General features: G+C 53.3%; 1 protein-coding gene across 1 annotated transcript in view; it reads left to right on the top strand.

Annotated features, from left to right (window-relative positions):
- Nucleotides 1-15,620, top strand: part of DSCAML1 (DS cell adhesion molecule like 1) — a 324,313-nt gene that overhangs the window by 292,270 nt on the left and 16,423 nt on the right. The window contains exons 17-19 of the mRNA XM_062197103.1: nt 342-488; nt 2,376-2,531; nt 9,471-9,610. Of these exons, the coding sequence (XP_062053087.1) occupies nt 342-488; nt 2,376-2,531; nt 9,471-9,610 (443 nt within the window). The remainder of the gene's footprint in view (nt 1-341; nt 489-2,375; nt 2,532-9,470; nt 9,611-15,620) is intronic.

The raw sequence follows: 15,620 nt of genomic DNA, 5'->3' as shown, positions 1-15,620 counted from the left end.
TCCTCCAGGTTTGGTCACACGCAGCAGAGGCAGGCCCTGGCCGAAGTGGTCCAGCTGTGAGTTCCCAGGGACTTGGGCCCAAAGTTCATCACCATCTTCCCTGGGCATTAACCAGGACCACCCAGAGAGCAAGGAACCAAGTCTGCTCTGATCTCTGGAAGGGAGCGCTGGTTCACTCCCCCCGCCCAACCCCAACCTCACCACCCTCTGAGTCAGGAAGTCCCTCTGCTTGTCTAACTGGACGTCCTTCCTGGAGGACGGCAGGACCCAGCCTGGGGCGTGTGAGCTGTGCTGCCACTCGCATTTCTGACTGGTCCCTTGTTCTCCCCCAACCCGTGCAGTGCCCAGCCAGCCCCCCGAGAACGTCCGGGCCCTGTCCATCACCTCCGACGTGGCAGTCATCTCCTGGTCGGAGCCCCCACGCAGCACACTCAATGGGGTCCTCAAAGGCTATCGGGTCATCTTCTGGTCGCTCTACGTGGATGGGGGTGAGTCTGCTGGGTCTGCTGGCTGAGTGTTTGGATGACAGGTGCTAGGTCGGTGGGAGGTCTGCTTTCAGAGGAGTGGGGAGGGAGGGTGGGCAGCTGGGACTGGCACCTGTAGGAAGTCTGGTGTGGTGGAAGAGGAAGCAGGCTCCCAGAACCTAGAAGAGAGAGCTGGAGCAGGCTGGCAGCTAGGTACACACCTGCACAGCGAGCCCCGGAGACCCAGAGAAGTGCAGGCCAGAGCACACGGCAGGGCAGGAGGGGGCAGAGAGCAATGGAGAAACTCCTGCCCAGTGGCTCAGCTTCGGGGGTATCCTCCTTCCCCTGGGGGTGCAAACAGGTGGTGTAGCCCCACAGCCCCACCCAGCATCGCCCACCAACGTACACCAGAACCTTCAGGTTGTCCAGGAGCTCAGCCGTCCCGCAAGCTGGGGCCAGCCTCCCAGACTGCGAGATCCCTCCCGGAGGCCTTGGCCCTCCCCCCAGACCACCAGGGCTGACCTCTGAGCGCACCTCGTCACGTCCCCAGCCCCCGCCCAGCCCTTGTGTCCTCTCTGTGCTAGAGGACCTGGGACTCCGGCTCACAGCCACCTGCCCATAGGACATGCTGCCCCACGGCCCTCTCCTCGGTCTCCTACGACCCACGGGGGCTTCTCATGTCTCAGGGATCTCTGGTCTCTGCAGTCTCCCTAGTCCCACCGTGAGAGGCCAGGCCACGCTGCCCAGAGCACGACAGCGCAGTCACATCCACGCCAGGCCATGTGGGGCCACTTCCTTCATTTTCCAGAGATTCCCTTGTTTTCTCAGCCCAGCCTTCCCGGAAGGCACTGGCCTTGGGGATCTGCAGTCCACCTGGACTGTGGCCACCCTGCCCTCCCCCTGGGGCTGCAGTCCTGGTCGGGTCTACCTGGTCTTCCTGCTTTCAGCCTTCTTGGGACAAACAGATCCTGCTGCCCAGGCCTCTGAGATCCCCACCCCCTGTGCAATCAACCTGCAGGCCCTTCTTGCTGGGCATGGCATTCTCACCCTCTGGTCCCCAGCAGACCACTGACCTCCCATGGCCAGGCCCTCTGCCTCTGGCCCTCTGCCTGTGCTGCATCACAAACCAGGTTCCGGCAGTGGGGATGCAGGGTCCGTCCCCACAAGGCCTGACCTCAGCCAGCGCCTGGGCCTGTCCATCTGAAAGCCCAGCAGTCGCAGTGGGAAGCTCAAGAGCCTGTCTCTTCCCCTTCCCCGACCCTGGCCCTCCCAGGCAAGCCTCTCCCTGAGCCTTTTTTGCAGCCAGAAGTTCCCTGCAGAGCCCGGATGTTGGGCTGTCTGCACCCACTCTTGGCAGGCAACGGCTGTGTCCTCAGTGGTGAGGAGAAGCAGAAGGCTCACTTAGGCCCTGACCCTAATTGGGAGTCCAAGCAGTGGCCCAGGAGCCCTCAGAGGCAGGGGAAGGAGCCTCAGGTCCTGAGTCGTGCCAGGGTGACCAACAACCCCTGGAGATCTGAGCCCCAGGGAGGGGCTGCGGCAGTGAGGGAGAAGGCTGCCGGGCTGTCCTGCCCGGGCTGGGCTCCCCTCTGGGTTGCAGGTGCCTCAGGGTCTCTCACACGTAAGACAGTTTCATAGCAGGTGGGCAGAGAAGTGGAGAGACGGAGGGATTCTAAAGGGTGTCAAGTGGAAGTTGGTGCAGGGTCCACTGGGGATTGTGCCAGCCAGCATACGTGGCCCACCCTGATTGGGGCCCTTTGGGAGAGACTTAGCCCCTGGGGCCAGCAGCCAGGATCTGCTCACAGGTACCCCGAGGTGGAGGGCCGGCCCTGTGGGCCTGCTGTCTGTAGTGGGAGTCTGGTGCATCAGGCAAGGGCCGGGCTGGCCGTGCTCAGGGGCCACTTGTCCCGGCAGAGTGGGGCGAGATGCAGAACATCACCACCACGCGGGAGCGCGTGGAGCTGCGGGGCATGGAGAAGTTCACCAACTACAGCGTGCAGGTGTTGGCCTACACACAGGCCGGGGACGGCGTGCGCAGCAGTGTGCTGTACATCCAGACCAAGGAGGACGGTGAGTCCAGGCCCCCGAGCCCCGGCCCACCTGCCGGGCACCATCCTTTCTCCAGAACCTGGGCGCACCCTGGGCCCTGCTTCGGGAAGGACACAGCTGATCCAGGCCTCATGCATAAATATCTGGCCCGTGCCCACCCTGCAGCACTGAGTCGTGAGCCAGAGGAGCCCTGCCCTCCCGCCCGAGCCAGGTTCCGCTTCCTCCGGACACATGTGCAGGGGGAAGCAGGAACGTCACCCAGCACCTCCTGCATTTAGGGCATGCAGTCACCCCACAGGAGTCCCAGCAGGGCCAAGGCCTGGGCACTCGGGGAGGGGAATGGGTCATGCCTCCACCTGGAGCTGTGGCCTCAAAGCGACTTCTCCTGGGGGCCAGACTCAAGGGAAGAGGGACAGAGGCTGGGAGCTGAATCAGCCTGGTGTGGGCTGGGAGAGGGGCCAGACGTCCAGCCCGGGCCACGGCCACTGTCGCACAGAAGCAGCTGCGGGTGGTGGCACACAGCTCTGGGCTGCAGCTCCCAGTCCCCTGCTCTCTCCCCACCCCTCTCCATCAGCTGTTCCTTACCGAGTGCTCCAAGCCATGCGCACTGTGTTAGAAGAGGCGGCTGAGATGCACAGCGGCTGGCATGCAGCAGGTGCTAAGCAGAAGCTGGTTCCTTCCCAACCAGCCTCAGTTTTATTTTAAGGGATACCAAGGGTCAGAGTCTCAGTCCTACCCTAACAAGTTGGCAGAAGGTTCTGGAAGGTGCTAAAAAGGAGTGATTGGTGCTGCAGTCCCAGGGCCCCAGTGGCCAGTGCAGCCCAGTGCTGTGACTGGACCAGCTTCCAGCTCAGCTTAATCTCCTCACTCTCCCTAAGCCCCTCCCTGTCCACCAGCCCCCCAACACCGCCTCGAAGCTCTGAGGACTTCAATATTTACCAACCTCCTGCTCTACTTTCCCTGCCAATAATCCCCTGCTGAGGCTTCCTGGGGCACAGACACCTGCTCGCGCGTGGAATCTGAGCTGAGATGGCACCAGAGCCTGGTCTTCCCTGAAGCCTTGGGGCCACACACACGCAGGCACCTTCCCAGCCTCTGGAAATGAGCCACCAGGGCCTGCAGGCCCCTTCCCGCCCCTACTCTGATGGAGACCTGAGCCTCACACACCTCCACTGCTTACCCAGGCGGAGGCCCTGAGGAGCCCGGAGGCCTAGGAGCACCGCCCCTCCCTGCGAGGAGCCCTCCCGCCCTCACCTTGGCCCTGGCACCACTGAGGAAACCGCATATGCGGGCACACAGTCGAGCAGGGCCTGGGAGGCTCCGCCCCCCGAGTCGCTTCACCCCTCTGGGCTTCATTCCACTCCTGATGAAATGGGCACAGTGATGCCTCCTTGAGCAAGACAGCTGGGAGAGCCTTTCTCTGAGGTCCGATGCTGGTGGTGGGGGCTGTGTTACAGCTACCGAGGTGCTGGTGCTGAAACGACTGAGGGCTCAGGGTCCCCAGGTAGGAGCCCAGCTGTCCGGCAAGGCCTCAGCCCGGAGTTCTAACATGACTGTGTCATGTGCCAGCCTAACAATTCAACCTTCCTGACAGCCCTCTGAGCTAGCTGGCATTTCCATTTTTTTAAACATTTATGTACTTATTTGAAATGCAGAGATACAGAGAAGAGACAGAGACAGAGAGAGAGAGAGAGAGAGAGAGAGAGAGAGATCTTACATCCACTGGTTCACTCCCCAAATGGCCAAAGCTGCTAGGGCTGGGCCAAGCTGAAGCCAAGAGCCAGGAGCTTCTTCCAGGTCTCCCACATGGGTGCAGGGGCCCAAGCACCTGGGCCATCCTCCACTGCTTTCCTAGGCGCATTAGCAGGGAGCTGGAGCAGAAGTGGAGCAGCTGGGACTTGAACTGGCGCCCATATGGGATGCTAGCACTGCAGGTGGAGGCTTAACCTACACCATAGCGCTGGCCCCTTATTTCTGTTTTACAAGTGATAAAACTGAGGCCTGGAGAGCATACGCTGCTCTCCAAATGCTCCTTAGCTAACAGGTGGCAAATCCAAGCTTTCTGATCTACCTTATCCTCCATGCCTCCCATCAGCCCCTTGCATCTGAGAGGGAGTTTGGGGGCAATAGAAGGCCCAGCTGAAAACACTGTACGTGGAAAGCTCATGTATTATTGTATACAGGAAGCCTTGAGCAGGGCGGCACAGGGCTGGCTCAGCCGGTGGCTCGCACCTGGCCGGGCTCCACTGAGCCAGAGAACGGCTGCAGCCGGGCATCCCACTTGGGCCAAGATGAGAGAGGGGGCAGTCTCTTTCCATGCGAGAAATCTTTCCCAGGAACCCCTCTGCGGAGTCGTCCTCAGTTCTCACGGGCAGGAACAGGCACAGGACTCTCGCTAAGCCAGTCACCCTGGCTGACTCACACCAAGCGTGACTCACCTCTGGCGTAGGAGACGTAGCAGTCTCTGAAGCATGGAGGAGCAAAGGTGAGGTGGTAGTGGGAGGAAGGGCTGGTTAGGCCTCCACTCTGCCTGTCCAGCAGGCCGCCTGCCCCGCAGGTGCAAGTCCTTACAGGAATTGCTCTGCTGGCGAGGCAAGCAGAGCAATTCCGGTCCCAGCCCTGCCGTGGCTCCTGGGGCAAACCTGATCTGAAGACACCATGACCCCACCTACCCCTGGGATGTTGTATCTTTCTAAAGGAGAAAGTAATCAGAAAATTTAGAGGAAAGCCAAAAGAAATGAAAAGACGCAGACAAATGAATTCAGGTTCATTCCCTAAGCCTAGCTCTCTTGGGCTGACCTTGGTTTCGGGCTGGCTCGGCTGGACTCAGCTCATGAGCTCCCAAGCCTTGGGGCTGCTGCTCATCTCCCCTGTGACTACCGAAGCTGGCTCCAAGTGTAAATTGGGGCTGTATTTTTTTTTAAGATTTGTTTTTATTTATTTTAAAGACAGAGTTATAGAGTAGGTAGAGACAGAGAGAGAGGTCTTCCATCCACTGGTTTACTCCCCAAATGGCTGCAACAGCTGGAGCTGAGCCAATCTGAAGTCAGGAGCTAGAAGCCAGGAGCTTCTTCCAGGTCTCCCATGGGAGTGCAGGGGCCCAAGGACTTGGGCCATCTTCCACTCCTTTCCCAGGCCACAGCAGAGAGCTGGATCGGAAGTAGAGCAGTTGACACTCGAACCAGCACCCATATGGGATGCCGGCACTTCGGGCCAGGGCTTTAACCCACTGCTCCATAGCACCGGCCCCAGCAGGGGTGGGTTTTAGGCCACGTCAGAGACCTTGACTGAGGCAGAGGCATGACTAAGGGGGTGGAGGAACAGGGACCAGAGATGAGGAAGTCACGCTCAGGGTTAGCAGTGGTGAGGAGGAAGGGCAGGAGGCTGGTTAGGGCAACGTGACAGAGTTCTGCCTCCAACAATGTGGCCTGGGAAACTCAACACCAACCCCCTTTCCCCTTGCCAAGGACACCCAGGAAATCTGGGTAAAACACTTTATAAGCACTTGCTTGGAAGCATCAGAGCACTGGCAGGAGAGCAAACAGTTGCCGGGCCAAGATCCAAAGGAAAATAGAGGCCCAGGAGGTGAGCCTGGGCTCTACAACAGAGGGGCAGGTGCCTGAACCTGGAGCTGTGGCTGAGACGCTGAACAGCACTAGGGAGACATACACTGAAGGTCAGGCCTGCGCAGGTGTGGCTAAGGAATCCCCTTCACGTGAGCCAAGACCGTGAGGGATAACAGTCTAGGTGCAGAAGTACACAGCTCTGCTTTGAATCATCTCCGTGCTGGAGACTGGATTAGAGCAAACCTAGATTGCAGATGCAAATTTGAATCCTTTCTTTAAGAAGATATCATCTGAGGCCTCATTATCTCCGCAAACAGTTTCACAAAGCTGTATCTGGCACATGATAAAAAATAAGAACACAAGAGAAAAGGCAGCAGGAGAGAGGGAGAAAAAAACAGATCCACAGGGCCGGCGCCGTGGCTCAATAGGCTAATCCTCCACCTGCGGTGCCGGCACACCGGGTTGTAGTCCCGGTTGGGGCGCTGGATTCTGTCCCAGCTGCCCCTCTTCCAGGCCAGCTCTCTGCTGTGGCCCAGGAGTACAGTGGAGGATGGCCCAAGTGCTTGGACCCTGCACCCCATGGGAGACCAGGATAAGCACCTGGCTCCTGGCTTCAAATCAGTGCGGTGCCCCAGCCACGGCGGCCATTGGAGGGTGAACCAACAGCAAAGGAAGACCTTTCTCTCTGTCTCTCTCTCTCACTGTCCACTCTGCCTGTCAAAAAAAAAAAAAAATCCACAGACACTCCAGATTTCAGTTTTATTAAACATGGACTTCATGATAATTATGCTTGACAAAGTTGAAATTTTCAAAGAATTGGAACTATCAAATGGAAAATCTAGATATGAAAATGCTAACACCTGAAATTCAGAATGCAGTAGATGGGTGTAACAACATATTTGATACAGCTGAAGGGACAATGAGTGAATTGGAAGATATGTCAGAAAAAAAATATCCAAATGGAGCCCAGAAAGACAAATGGATAGGAAATGGTAAAAGTGCAGGTCGAGTCACAGAGAAATTATTCTTAAACTTTAATGTGCACACAGATCACTTGGGAGTCATGTTGTTGAGATTCAGATTCTGACTAAGTAGTTCTAGGATAGCCCCTGAGATTGCATTTCTAACATGCTTCCAGGTGGTGCCACTGATGACCTATGGGCCACATTTTGAGTATTAAGGACACAGAGGATGCAATGAGAAGGCATCCCAAAGAGGAGGAGGGAGAGAATGTGACAAAAAGACAAAATGTCTTAAAATGTTGATGAAAGATATCAAGCCACAAATTAAAGAAGTTCTACAAATTATGAAGGAATAAATTAAAGAAATACACACCTAAGCACATCATAATAAAATGAAGGGGGGAGGGAGATAGATATTAAAAGTAACCTGGTGGGTGGACATTTGGTGCAGCAGTTAAGACACTGCTTAGAGCACCCACATCCCATACTGGAGTTCCTGGGCTCAAGTCCTGGCTCTGCTTCCAATTCCAGCTTCCTATTAATGCACTCCCTGGGAGGCCACAGGTGATGGTTCAAGTACTTGGGTCCCTACCATAACTATGATAATGTCTCTGCAGAATTAAAGTACAAACAATGGCACATAAATTGAGAGAGGGTAAATGAAAGTTTTTAGATCCTTGCATTGACTGAAAAGAAAAGTGTCACTTGGTAATAGCCATCAAACTAACAGAGGAGGTAAAATAGAATATTTTTTAAATAATCCAAATGTAGACCAAAAAAAAAAAGTAAAGGAAAAACAACATAGGTAGACAAACAGTGCATTTAGTAAGATGGGATATTTAAACCTAAATATATCAGGAATTGCACTAAAGATAAACGGACTAAATTCTCTGATTAAAAGATAAAGACTATAAGACTAGCAAATATGTGCTGTGTATGGGAGACATGTAAAACGTAAGGGCTTATTGCTTCTCAGCCTTTTGGCTTAGATCAAGCGTAAAACGTAAGGGCATAGAAAAGTTCAGCATCAAAGAATGGGAAAAGATAAAAGGCAAACTGCAACATTGTCTAAAAGAGAGCTAGAATATTAATATGGTGTGTTTGAAGGCAGAAGGCATTGCTAGAGGTAAAGAAGGACACGTGGCTATGATAAAAGCCCAGATTTGCTAGGGAACTACAGCAGCTCTAAATGTTTGCATGCACCTAATCATATAGCCTCAAAACGTGGAAAAGCAAACACTGGCAACTACAAGGAGAAACAACCAGTCCAAAATCATGGACGATTTTAGCACATCTCTCTCGAGATGTGCTAAGTGATAGGAAAGGGAAGTGTGCAATAAGAAGATTTGAACACTTCAGTGAGCACACTTACTCTCGTGGCCAACCCCAGACCCCCACACCCTACAACTGCAGATGCTGAGCAGAGTGGCAGATGGCAGAGCTGTCCCAGGGAGGATGGGCGGCGTGAAGGCCGACTCCCAGCTTCCAGGCTCAGAGCACTGGGTGGTGATGATGCTGTGTCCAGTTACTTCACTGAGCCCCAATTGTCGGCCACTTACTAGGGAGAGGAAGTCAAGTAGGTGCCGCAGGCTGAGAATTGAGAGAGAAAAGGCAAAAATCATCCTCGTTAGAGTTTATTGAGTGTCTGGTGCGGTAGGTGCTGTGCTAGGTGCCTTATTTTAATGGGCACCAAGTCTCTCCACAACCCTTTAATGTGGTGGTCACCTCAGTGGTATAGATGGGGAAACTGAGCTCAGAGGGAGTAAAATAAAGTGAGCAGGATGCTGTCACCATCCACAAAGCAGCAGCAGATCTCCAGGAGGCTGGACACAGAGGAGAACCATGCAATGCAGGTGTGAAGATGCAGAGTGTGTGGGAGCTGCCGGTGTCCCAGGCAGCCCAGAGGCGGGGCCGGGGGAGCTCAGGGTCACATGAGCTGGCATCCACTTAGAGTGGGTTTCCTGGCTGCTCCCGGGGTGGACTTTCCTTCTTGGAAACAGAAAGGGCCAAGCCGGCGCCCAGAAGTTGTGGCCTCAGCCCCAAGGAATGCAGACCAAGAAGAGTAAGATGACGAGTGCCGGCTTGCTCTCTCCCCGAGACACAGGCTTGTGGTTAGTGAGGGCACTGGGGGCAGAGATCCTGAGCTCCTCCCCGGTTCTCTTTCTCACCTGCCTGTCCCAAGTCTTTGGTTCTAGCCAAACGATTCTGCAGCTGCTGTACTCTAAGGGCCTCCGCTATGGAAATTTTGTTACACGTCCAAAGGTTACCTTTCTCCTTTCCTCTGTTTGCCAGCCTCTATTTAAAATGTAGCTCAAGGACACCACCTCCAGGAAGCTCTGCCAGATTGATCTGCCTCATTCTCCCCACTCCAGTTCCTTCCACAGGCTGTGCCCCTCCCTTCTCTAAACTGACCAGACCTTCTCCCTGCTCAGTTCCAGGTCCCCCTGCTGGCATCAAGGCTGTCCCTTCATCAGCCAGCAGTGTGGTCGTGTCCTGGCTGCCCCCCACGAAGCCCAATGGGGTGATCCGCAAATACACCATCTTCTGCTCCAGCCCCGGGTCTGGCCAGCCGGTAAGTGGGTCCCAGGACGGAACGATGAGGGGCATGAGAGAAAAGCAAAGGCACCCTGCAGATCAGCTGGCTGCCAGGCCACACCCTGGCTTCATCCGTTCAGATTCGTGGATGAGAATGATCACGGGTCACCCCGCAGTGGCCAGGGCTTTACCCATTCTCCATCTTGGATAAGTCCTCTGTTCCAGGGGATGCATGATCGTCCCAAGCCCCAGAGGCTCCCTTACGGCAGGTGGGTCACAGCCAAGCAGGCAGGTACATAGCTCTTCTGTCTGGTTGGCCAAGGAAGCTCTAGCAGGTCCCGGGATGGGGACTGAGGACTGTCTGGTCTGTGCCCTAGCAATGAGCCATGGTAAGTTCTGCATAGACAGCGTAGGCTTGGAGGGGCTGTGGCAGCTCTGGCCTGGGTGGCCACCCCAACATGGAGTCAGCTCAGGGGAGGAGGAGAGATGCCATTGAGAAAGGCAAGGGCCAGGGCCTGGGGCTGAGAGATTGCGCTACCTGCCCACACCCTAGGAGCAGAGGGGCAGCCCCAGGTGGGGGCACAGTGCAGGGGGCAGCCCCTACCCTCCCAGTGAGTACTTAGAGGGGTCCCATCATCAGCATCTTCCCCTGCCGCTCTCGTCTCCAGCTGCTCAGCCCCAAAGTCCAGCTGAGTGACTACCCTCGCACGTGCCTGTTGTAGGTACCGGAGCAGATGCATCCAGTCTAGTGGGGGTGGGGCAGAAGGGAGCACACTGGAGGACCATGAGGAGGGGATGGGGAGCAAGGAGCAGGGGGAGGAGGCCGGCCTCTTCAATCAGCAACGTATCAGCCCGAGCAACTACAGGTTTGCACTCGACCTCCAGGAAGCCGCCCTGAAATCACAAGGTGACTGTGTCATCTGTGTGGATTGGCCTTTGGTGGCAGGTGGCCAAGCTCCTCACCACAGAGGCCAGAGTTCTCTTAGGGGAGGGCCCTGCCCTCCTGGCCGTCCTCATGGCACTGCCACACATGCATGTGGCGTGGTGACCACGCAGCCCCATGAAGCTGCACAGCGCTCCAGGCAGTGCCCCAGGGCAGGGGACAGGCACAGCAAGCCCTCAAGCCCCGCCAGTCCCCACCAGGGCGACCCCTCTGGTGACCTCGGGAGCATCATCAGCGCTGCCTCTTCCTGTGCTTTGTGTAGGTGGAGCCACACCCTTGTCTGACTTCTGTTGCTTAGCGTTATTTTGAATTTGTGAATGTCAGACCCATCATGGCGTGTGACCTCGGATCACTCGCTCTCATCTCCACATAGCTTTCGGTTGCATGCAAAGATCACGACACATTTTTCCATGTGCTATCCACGGATACCCATGAGGGAAGGGTTCCATTCTTTTCTGTTGGGGGCTGTTCCAGCGGTACGGCTGCGGACATTCTTGCACTTGGCTCTGGGCACTCATGCGTATGTGCTCCTGTCGGGCACAGACCTAGGAGGGGGAGCGCTGGGCGCCAGGGTGCACAGGTGCTGACTGACAACACCCTGCCCTGATGGGTGCTGGGCCATTCGTACCTCATTCACAGGTGCTCCACATCTACACGGACACTGGGGATTGCCCAGCCAGTCTCTCTCTCTCTCTCTCTCTCTCTCTCTCTCTCTCTCTCTCTCTCTCACACACACACACACACATACACACACACACACACACCCTAGGAGCTCGTGACACCAAACCCCTCACCCTGCTGGACACCCACTATACCTTCTCGCGCCTCCGCACCCTGCCCCACTGGCTTCCCACCGTGCCGTGCCCTCTGCCCACGGTCACACACTGAATGCATTCCAGAGCAGGAAGGTGACCAGTTCTTTCTCCCGTGCTGGTCTCCGAGACCCTGTGAGGACAGGGGCAGCATCTTGCCGTCACTGGGTCTCCTGCTGCTGAGCTGTGTGCCTGGGCCATCAATCACTGCAGGTTTGGGAAATGAGCAAGGAGAAGTCTGGAGGCTGGAGGCTGGAGGCTGGAGCTCCTGGGCTAGTGTCCTTTCTGAAACGAAAGGGAGACACTGGGCATTCCCTAGCGCGGCCTCTGCAGTCATTCCCTCCTCTGACAATGAAGTCTCCCAAGGGACCGGTGTGCGGGAGCCCGGTCTGCTCCTTCACTCCGCTGGCTGCGTCTTCTCCCAGGCCCATCCCCTCCTCCAGCCGCTGGGGACCCCGGGACCCACCCTCTGCCTTCTTCGTGTCTTGGACTCTTAGGAGTCTCATCTCCCCTGGGGAGGCGTCCCGGTGTACAGTGTCACACAGGACTGCCCGGGGGGTTGGGAACTTCAGCCACATGGGGGCAGGAGAGCAGGTCAACTCAGATGAACTGGCTCACCTAGTGTAGGACCCAGGACCCACCCACCACGTGTGACACGACCGCTTTGAGCAAACACATTCCAGACTCCAAACAACTGCATTACAAACAGCTACGAAGGCAGGCCTGGGAGATGTGCTGGGGACGAGGGTGCACACGTGTGTAGGTGATAATGCAAAATCACGGATACAGGCACGGGGTTGGGAGCAAGTGTGCACATGCGTGGCAGTGGGAGAGTCTCACGGGTACGTGGGCGTCCTCAGAACAGAAGGTGCCTGTGACACTGGCTGTCAGTGCGTTGCCGGGGGCACAGGTAGCCAGAGCTGCCCTGGGGCCTGGTAGAAGTTCTTCCAAGCACTTCAGCGTATTTGTCAGTTTTCTCTGACTATACAAATAATGCAATTTAATTACAGAAAATTGTAAATAAAATATAAATACATATTAAATATTAAATAAATATAAAATAAAATATATGAAACAATCAAGAGGCAAGTAAAAGTTACTTGTACTCTCACTCCCCCAAGATAAACCAGTGACACTTTGTCATACAAGGGGACTTCAAAGGCATTTGCGGAAAAAATTGAATTTAAAAGATAAGTTTATTTTGCTGCAAAAAGGTTGTGAAATCCAAGCCCAGGTTTTTCATAATATTCATTTTCCATGAACTTTTTGAAGATTCCACGTCGCCTTCCAGTCTTTGATCTGTACACATATTATATTCTGGAATTTTTTCAAAAAATTCTGTGAATATTACATAACCTGCTTTTTTGCATGTAATATACCTAGGCACTGCCCCACGCCATCAAATGTTCTTTGAAAACATGATGGTGAATTTCTGTTTATACGAAGTCTATTTAAGCAGGCTCCCACTATTCCATATTTAATGTACCTTCAAAATTTTCACCATTGTAAACAATGCTTCAGTGGACTTTCTTCACAAAAGTCTTGAGCACTTATTTTAGTATTTTTCCCAGGATCAATTTCTGTAGAAATCCCTGGATCACAAAGTGTGTGAATTTTGTTAAAGTCTATACCAGTCGGCCTCTCTGCCAGCATCCTCGGTGTTTATGGCACGGGCAGGTTCACCTCCATGTCTATACTCATCCCAAGGTTTTTGGTTTGGTTTGGTTTTTAAGGTGGATGTTTTTTAAGGTGAATGTTTTTTAAGGTGACTTATTTTAAACTGTCTTTCTTTGATCACTAGTTAGATGATTCTCACATAGTTGTTGACTGTATTTTTTTCTATTTCTACTAATTACCAATTTATATGTCTTGTCCTTTTTTCTATTTTGATTACTCTCATTGTTCTTATTTTGTGTTTAAGATTATTTATTTATTATGTATTTATTTGAAATGCAGAGTGACAGCAAGAGAGGGGGAGACAGAGAGATCTTCCATCTGCTGGTTCACTCCCCTAGATGTGCAGAACAGCCAGGGCTGAGCCAGGCTGAAGCCAGGAGCCAGGGGCTCCATCCAGGTCTCCCATACGAGTGGCAGAAAGCCATGCCCTTGGGCATCATCTGCTGGCTCCCAGACACAGGAGCAGGGAGCTGGACTAGAAGCAGCTCTGGGACTCGGTCCCCTGCCCTCGTGGGTGGGATGCCAGTGTCTTGGCAGCAGCTTAACCAGCTGTGCCACAAGCCCCACCGCGCGCTTTTCTTACTGATTTGTGAGTGTTCTTTTGTGTGAGGGTTGATAACCATTTCCTATCAAGTGAGGGGCAAATATGTGCCAGTTCACGGCTTGCCCTTTGGTTCTGTTTTTCATGTGCCATAGTTTTTTTATGTAATGTGAAATTATCAGTTATTTGCATTTATGATTTTTGCCTTTACTTTTGTGACTAGAAAGACCGATAAATATTTACCTTTCGTGGTTTGCCTTTTTTTAATCTTTGATTCACTGAGACATTATGTGGGGATCTGACTGTGTGCTTTTGAAAGTAATGTCGTGCGATTCACGGGGAGTCCAGGTTAAAAGGAAGGTGCCTGGGGACTGGGTAAGACGCCTAGACCGTCGAGGGGAAGCCAGACTTGCCTGCTTCCCACCAGTACATGCTGACCATACACACAAGTACATGCAACTTCCCCTCACATGCACATGTGCACATACATTTTTATTTAGAATCTGGCATGTAGTTTTATTGATTCTTTAGCCATGGGATTATTGAGGCTTTCACATATCAGTGATTTTAACATATTAGTGTTTTTTGCTACTCATTTGTAATTATTCAGTCCTAGGATTTTAAATACTTTTCTAAAATAGACATCTACATTTATTTTCTAGAATTATTATTTTCATGTTTATATGATGTAATCCCACTTATATATGTTAGGTCAAGAAAACTATAAAAACTAGACACATAGTCCCAATTTTTATGGATTTGCTGCTTTCTGTTAAAGACATTATCCGGCATTTTTTATAACATTTAACAAATTAGTTTATTACCAGATGTCAGCGTATGCCTAACAAAAGTTATTTTAATAAACATTTAATTTTCTGTAATACATATTACAGCCAAGGCCTATGTAATGTATATAATTTCAGATTTGTTTAGTCTCACGGGATGTTTTCTATTGTGTCATTAAGTGGAAGTTCAAGAAGGTGTGAAACAACGTAAGGAAGTTTACAGACATAAGCAAAGGGTCAGGGTATCTGTCCTCCTGTACACAGTAATTAATGTTTAATAACAAGGGATCCTTAACAACACAAAGTCCAAATCCATCCCCTATCCTCACTGAAAGTCCCAGTTCACCGTGGCCTTGCACACCCCTTGCTTCGTACCGCTCGGTCACCGTGCAGAGCAGGCAGGGCTTGCCTGGTGTGCAGGATGGAAAGCCGAGGCCCCGGGAACCAGGGCCACCTTGCCAGTCCTGAGCCTCGTAAGTAGTGCAGGACAGTGTTCAAGCCACCGCGCCACATGCATGGACATGAGCTGCAGTACTCGCACTGGGGTCCACAGTGCTGTCGCCTAGCGGGGACCTCCTGGGTTCAAGGCCAGACCCCCAGGAGGGAGGAGTCTGCTCGGGAGCTCTGTGTGTGTTGCTCGGATGCCGGAGCCTTCTCCCCAGCATTTCCTTGTAGAGAAGGGCTGGGGTCAGGAGCACGGTCTCCCCCGTTAGAAGTCACCGGAGCGCTCAGCCCTCCCAGGGCCTGGAGACTGTCCCTCTGTGACCCATGTCTGTCCCTTGGCACAGGCGTCCTGGCGTCCCCACGTCCGTGTGCATGTGAGCGGGTATGTGCAAGAGCCCGTGACTGCAGAGATAACAAATCATTCGCTCCCCGTGGCCTCGGGGGACCCCCTGTCTGTTACAGGGGGGCTGCCCCCCCACACTAGCCCTGGACTTCTGCCCAGATTTCAAAGGGACCCTGGTGCTGTCTTCCTCTCCCTTCCCCGCAGCTGACCAAAAAATAAAATAAAATGAAGTCAGCCCCATCCCACCGGCACCAGGAAAGAGGCTGACAGGAGGTCTGCACACTGGCGCTTATCAAAAGCTGCTTCTCAAATTCATTTCAATATCTGAGCCTCTGGTTTCCAAGGCAACATAATCTTTTCATCAAAGCAACTGGTAAAACCGCTGGGATCTGATATTGTTTTGTTGGCAACTTGTCAAAACTGTCATTTGGTTTAAAAAAATGTTATAGATTTCTATAACCTACAACTATATATGGTGATCTATACCACTAATAATCATTAA

This window comes from Lepus europaeus, chromosome 7 (genome assembly GCF_033115175.1).
Source record: "Lepus europaeus isolate LE1 chromosome 7, mLepTim1.pri, whole genome shotgun sequence".
Taxonomy (NCBI): domain Eukaryota; kingdom Metazoa; phylum Chordata; class Mammalia; order Lagomorpha; family Leporidae; genus Lepus; species Lepus europaeus.
The sequence above is the reverse complement of the archived record's forward strand: the minus strand, read 5'-3'. Positions and strand labels throughout refer to the sequence as shown.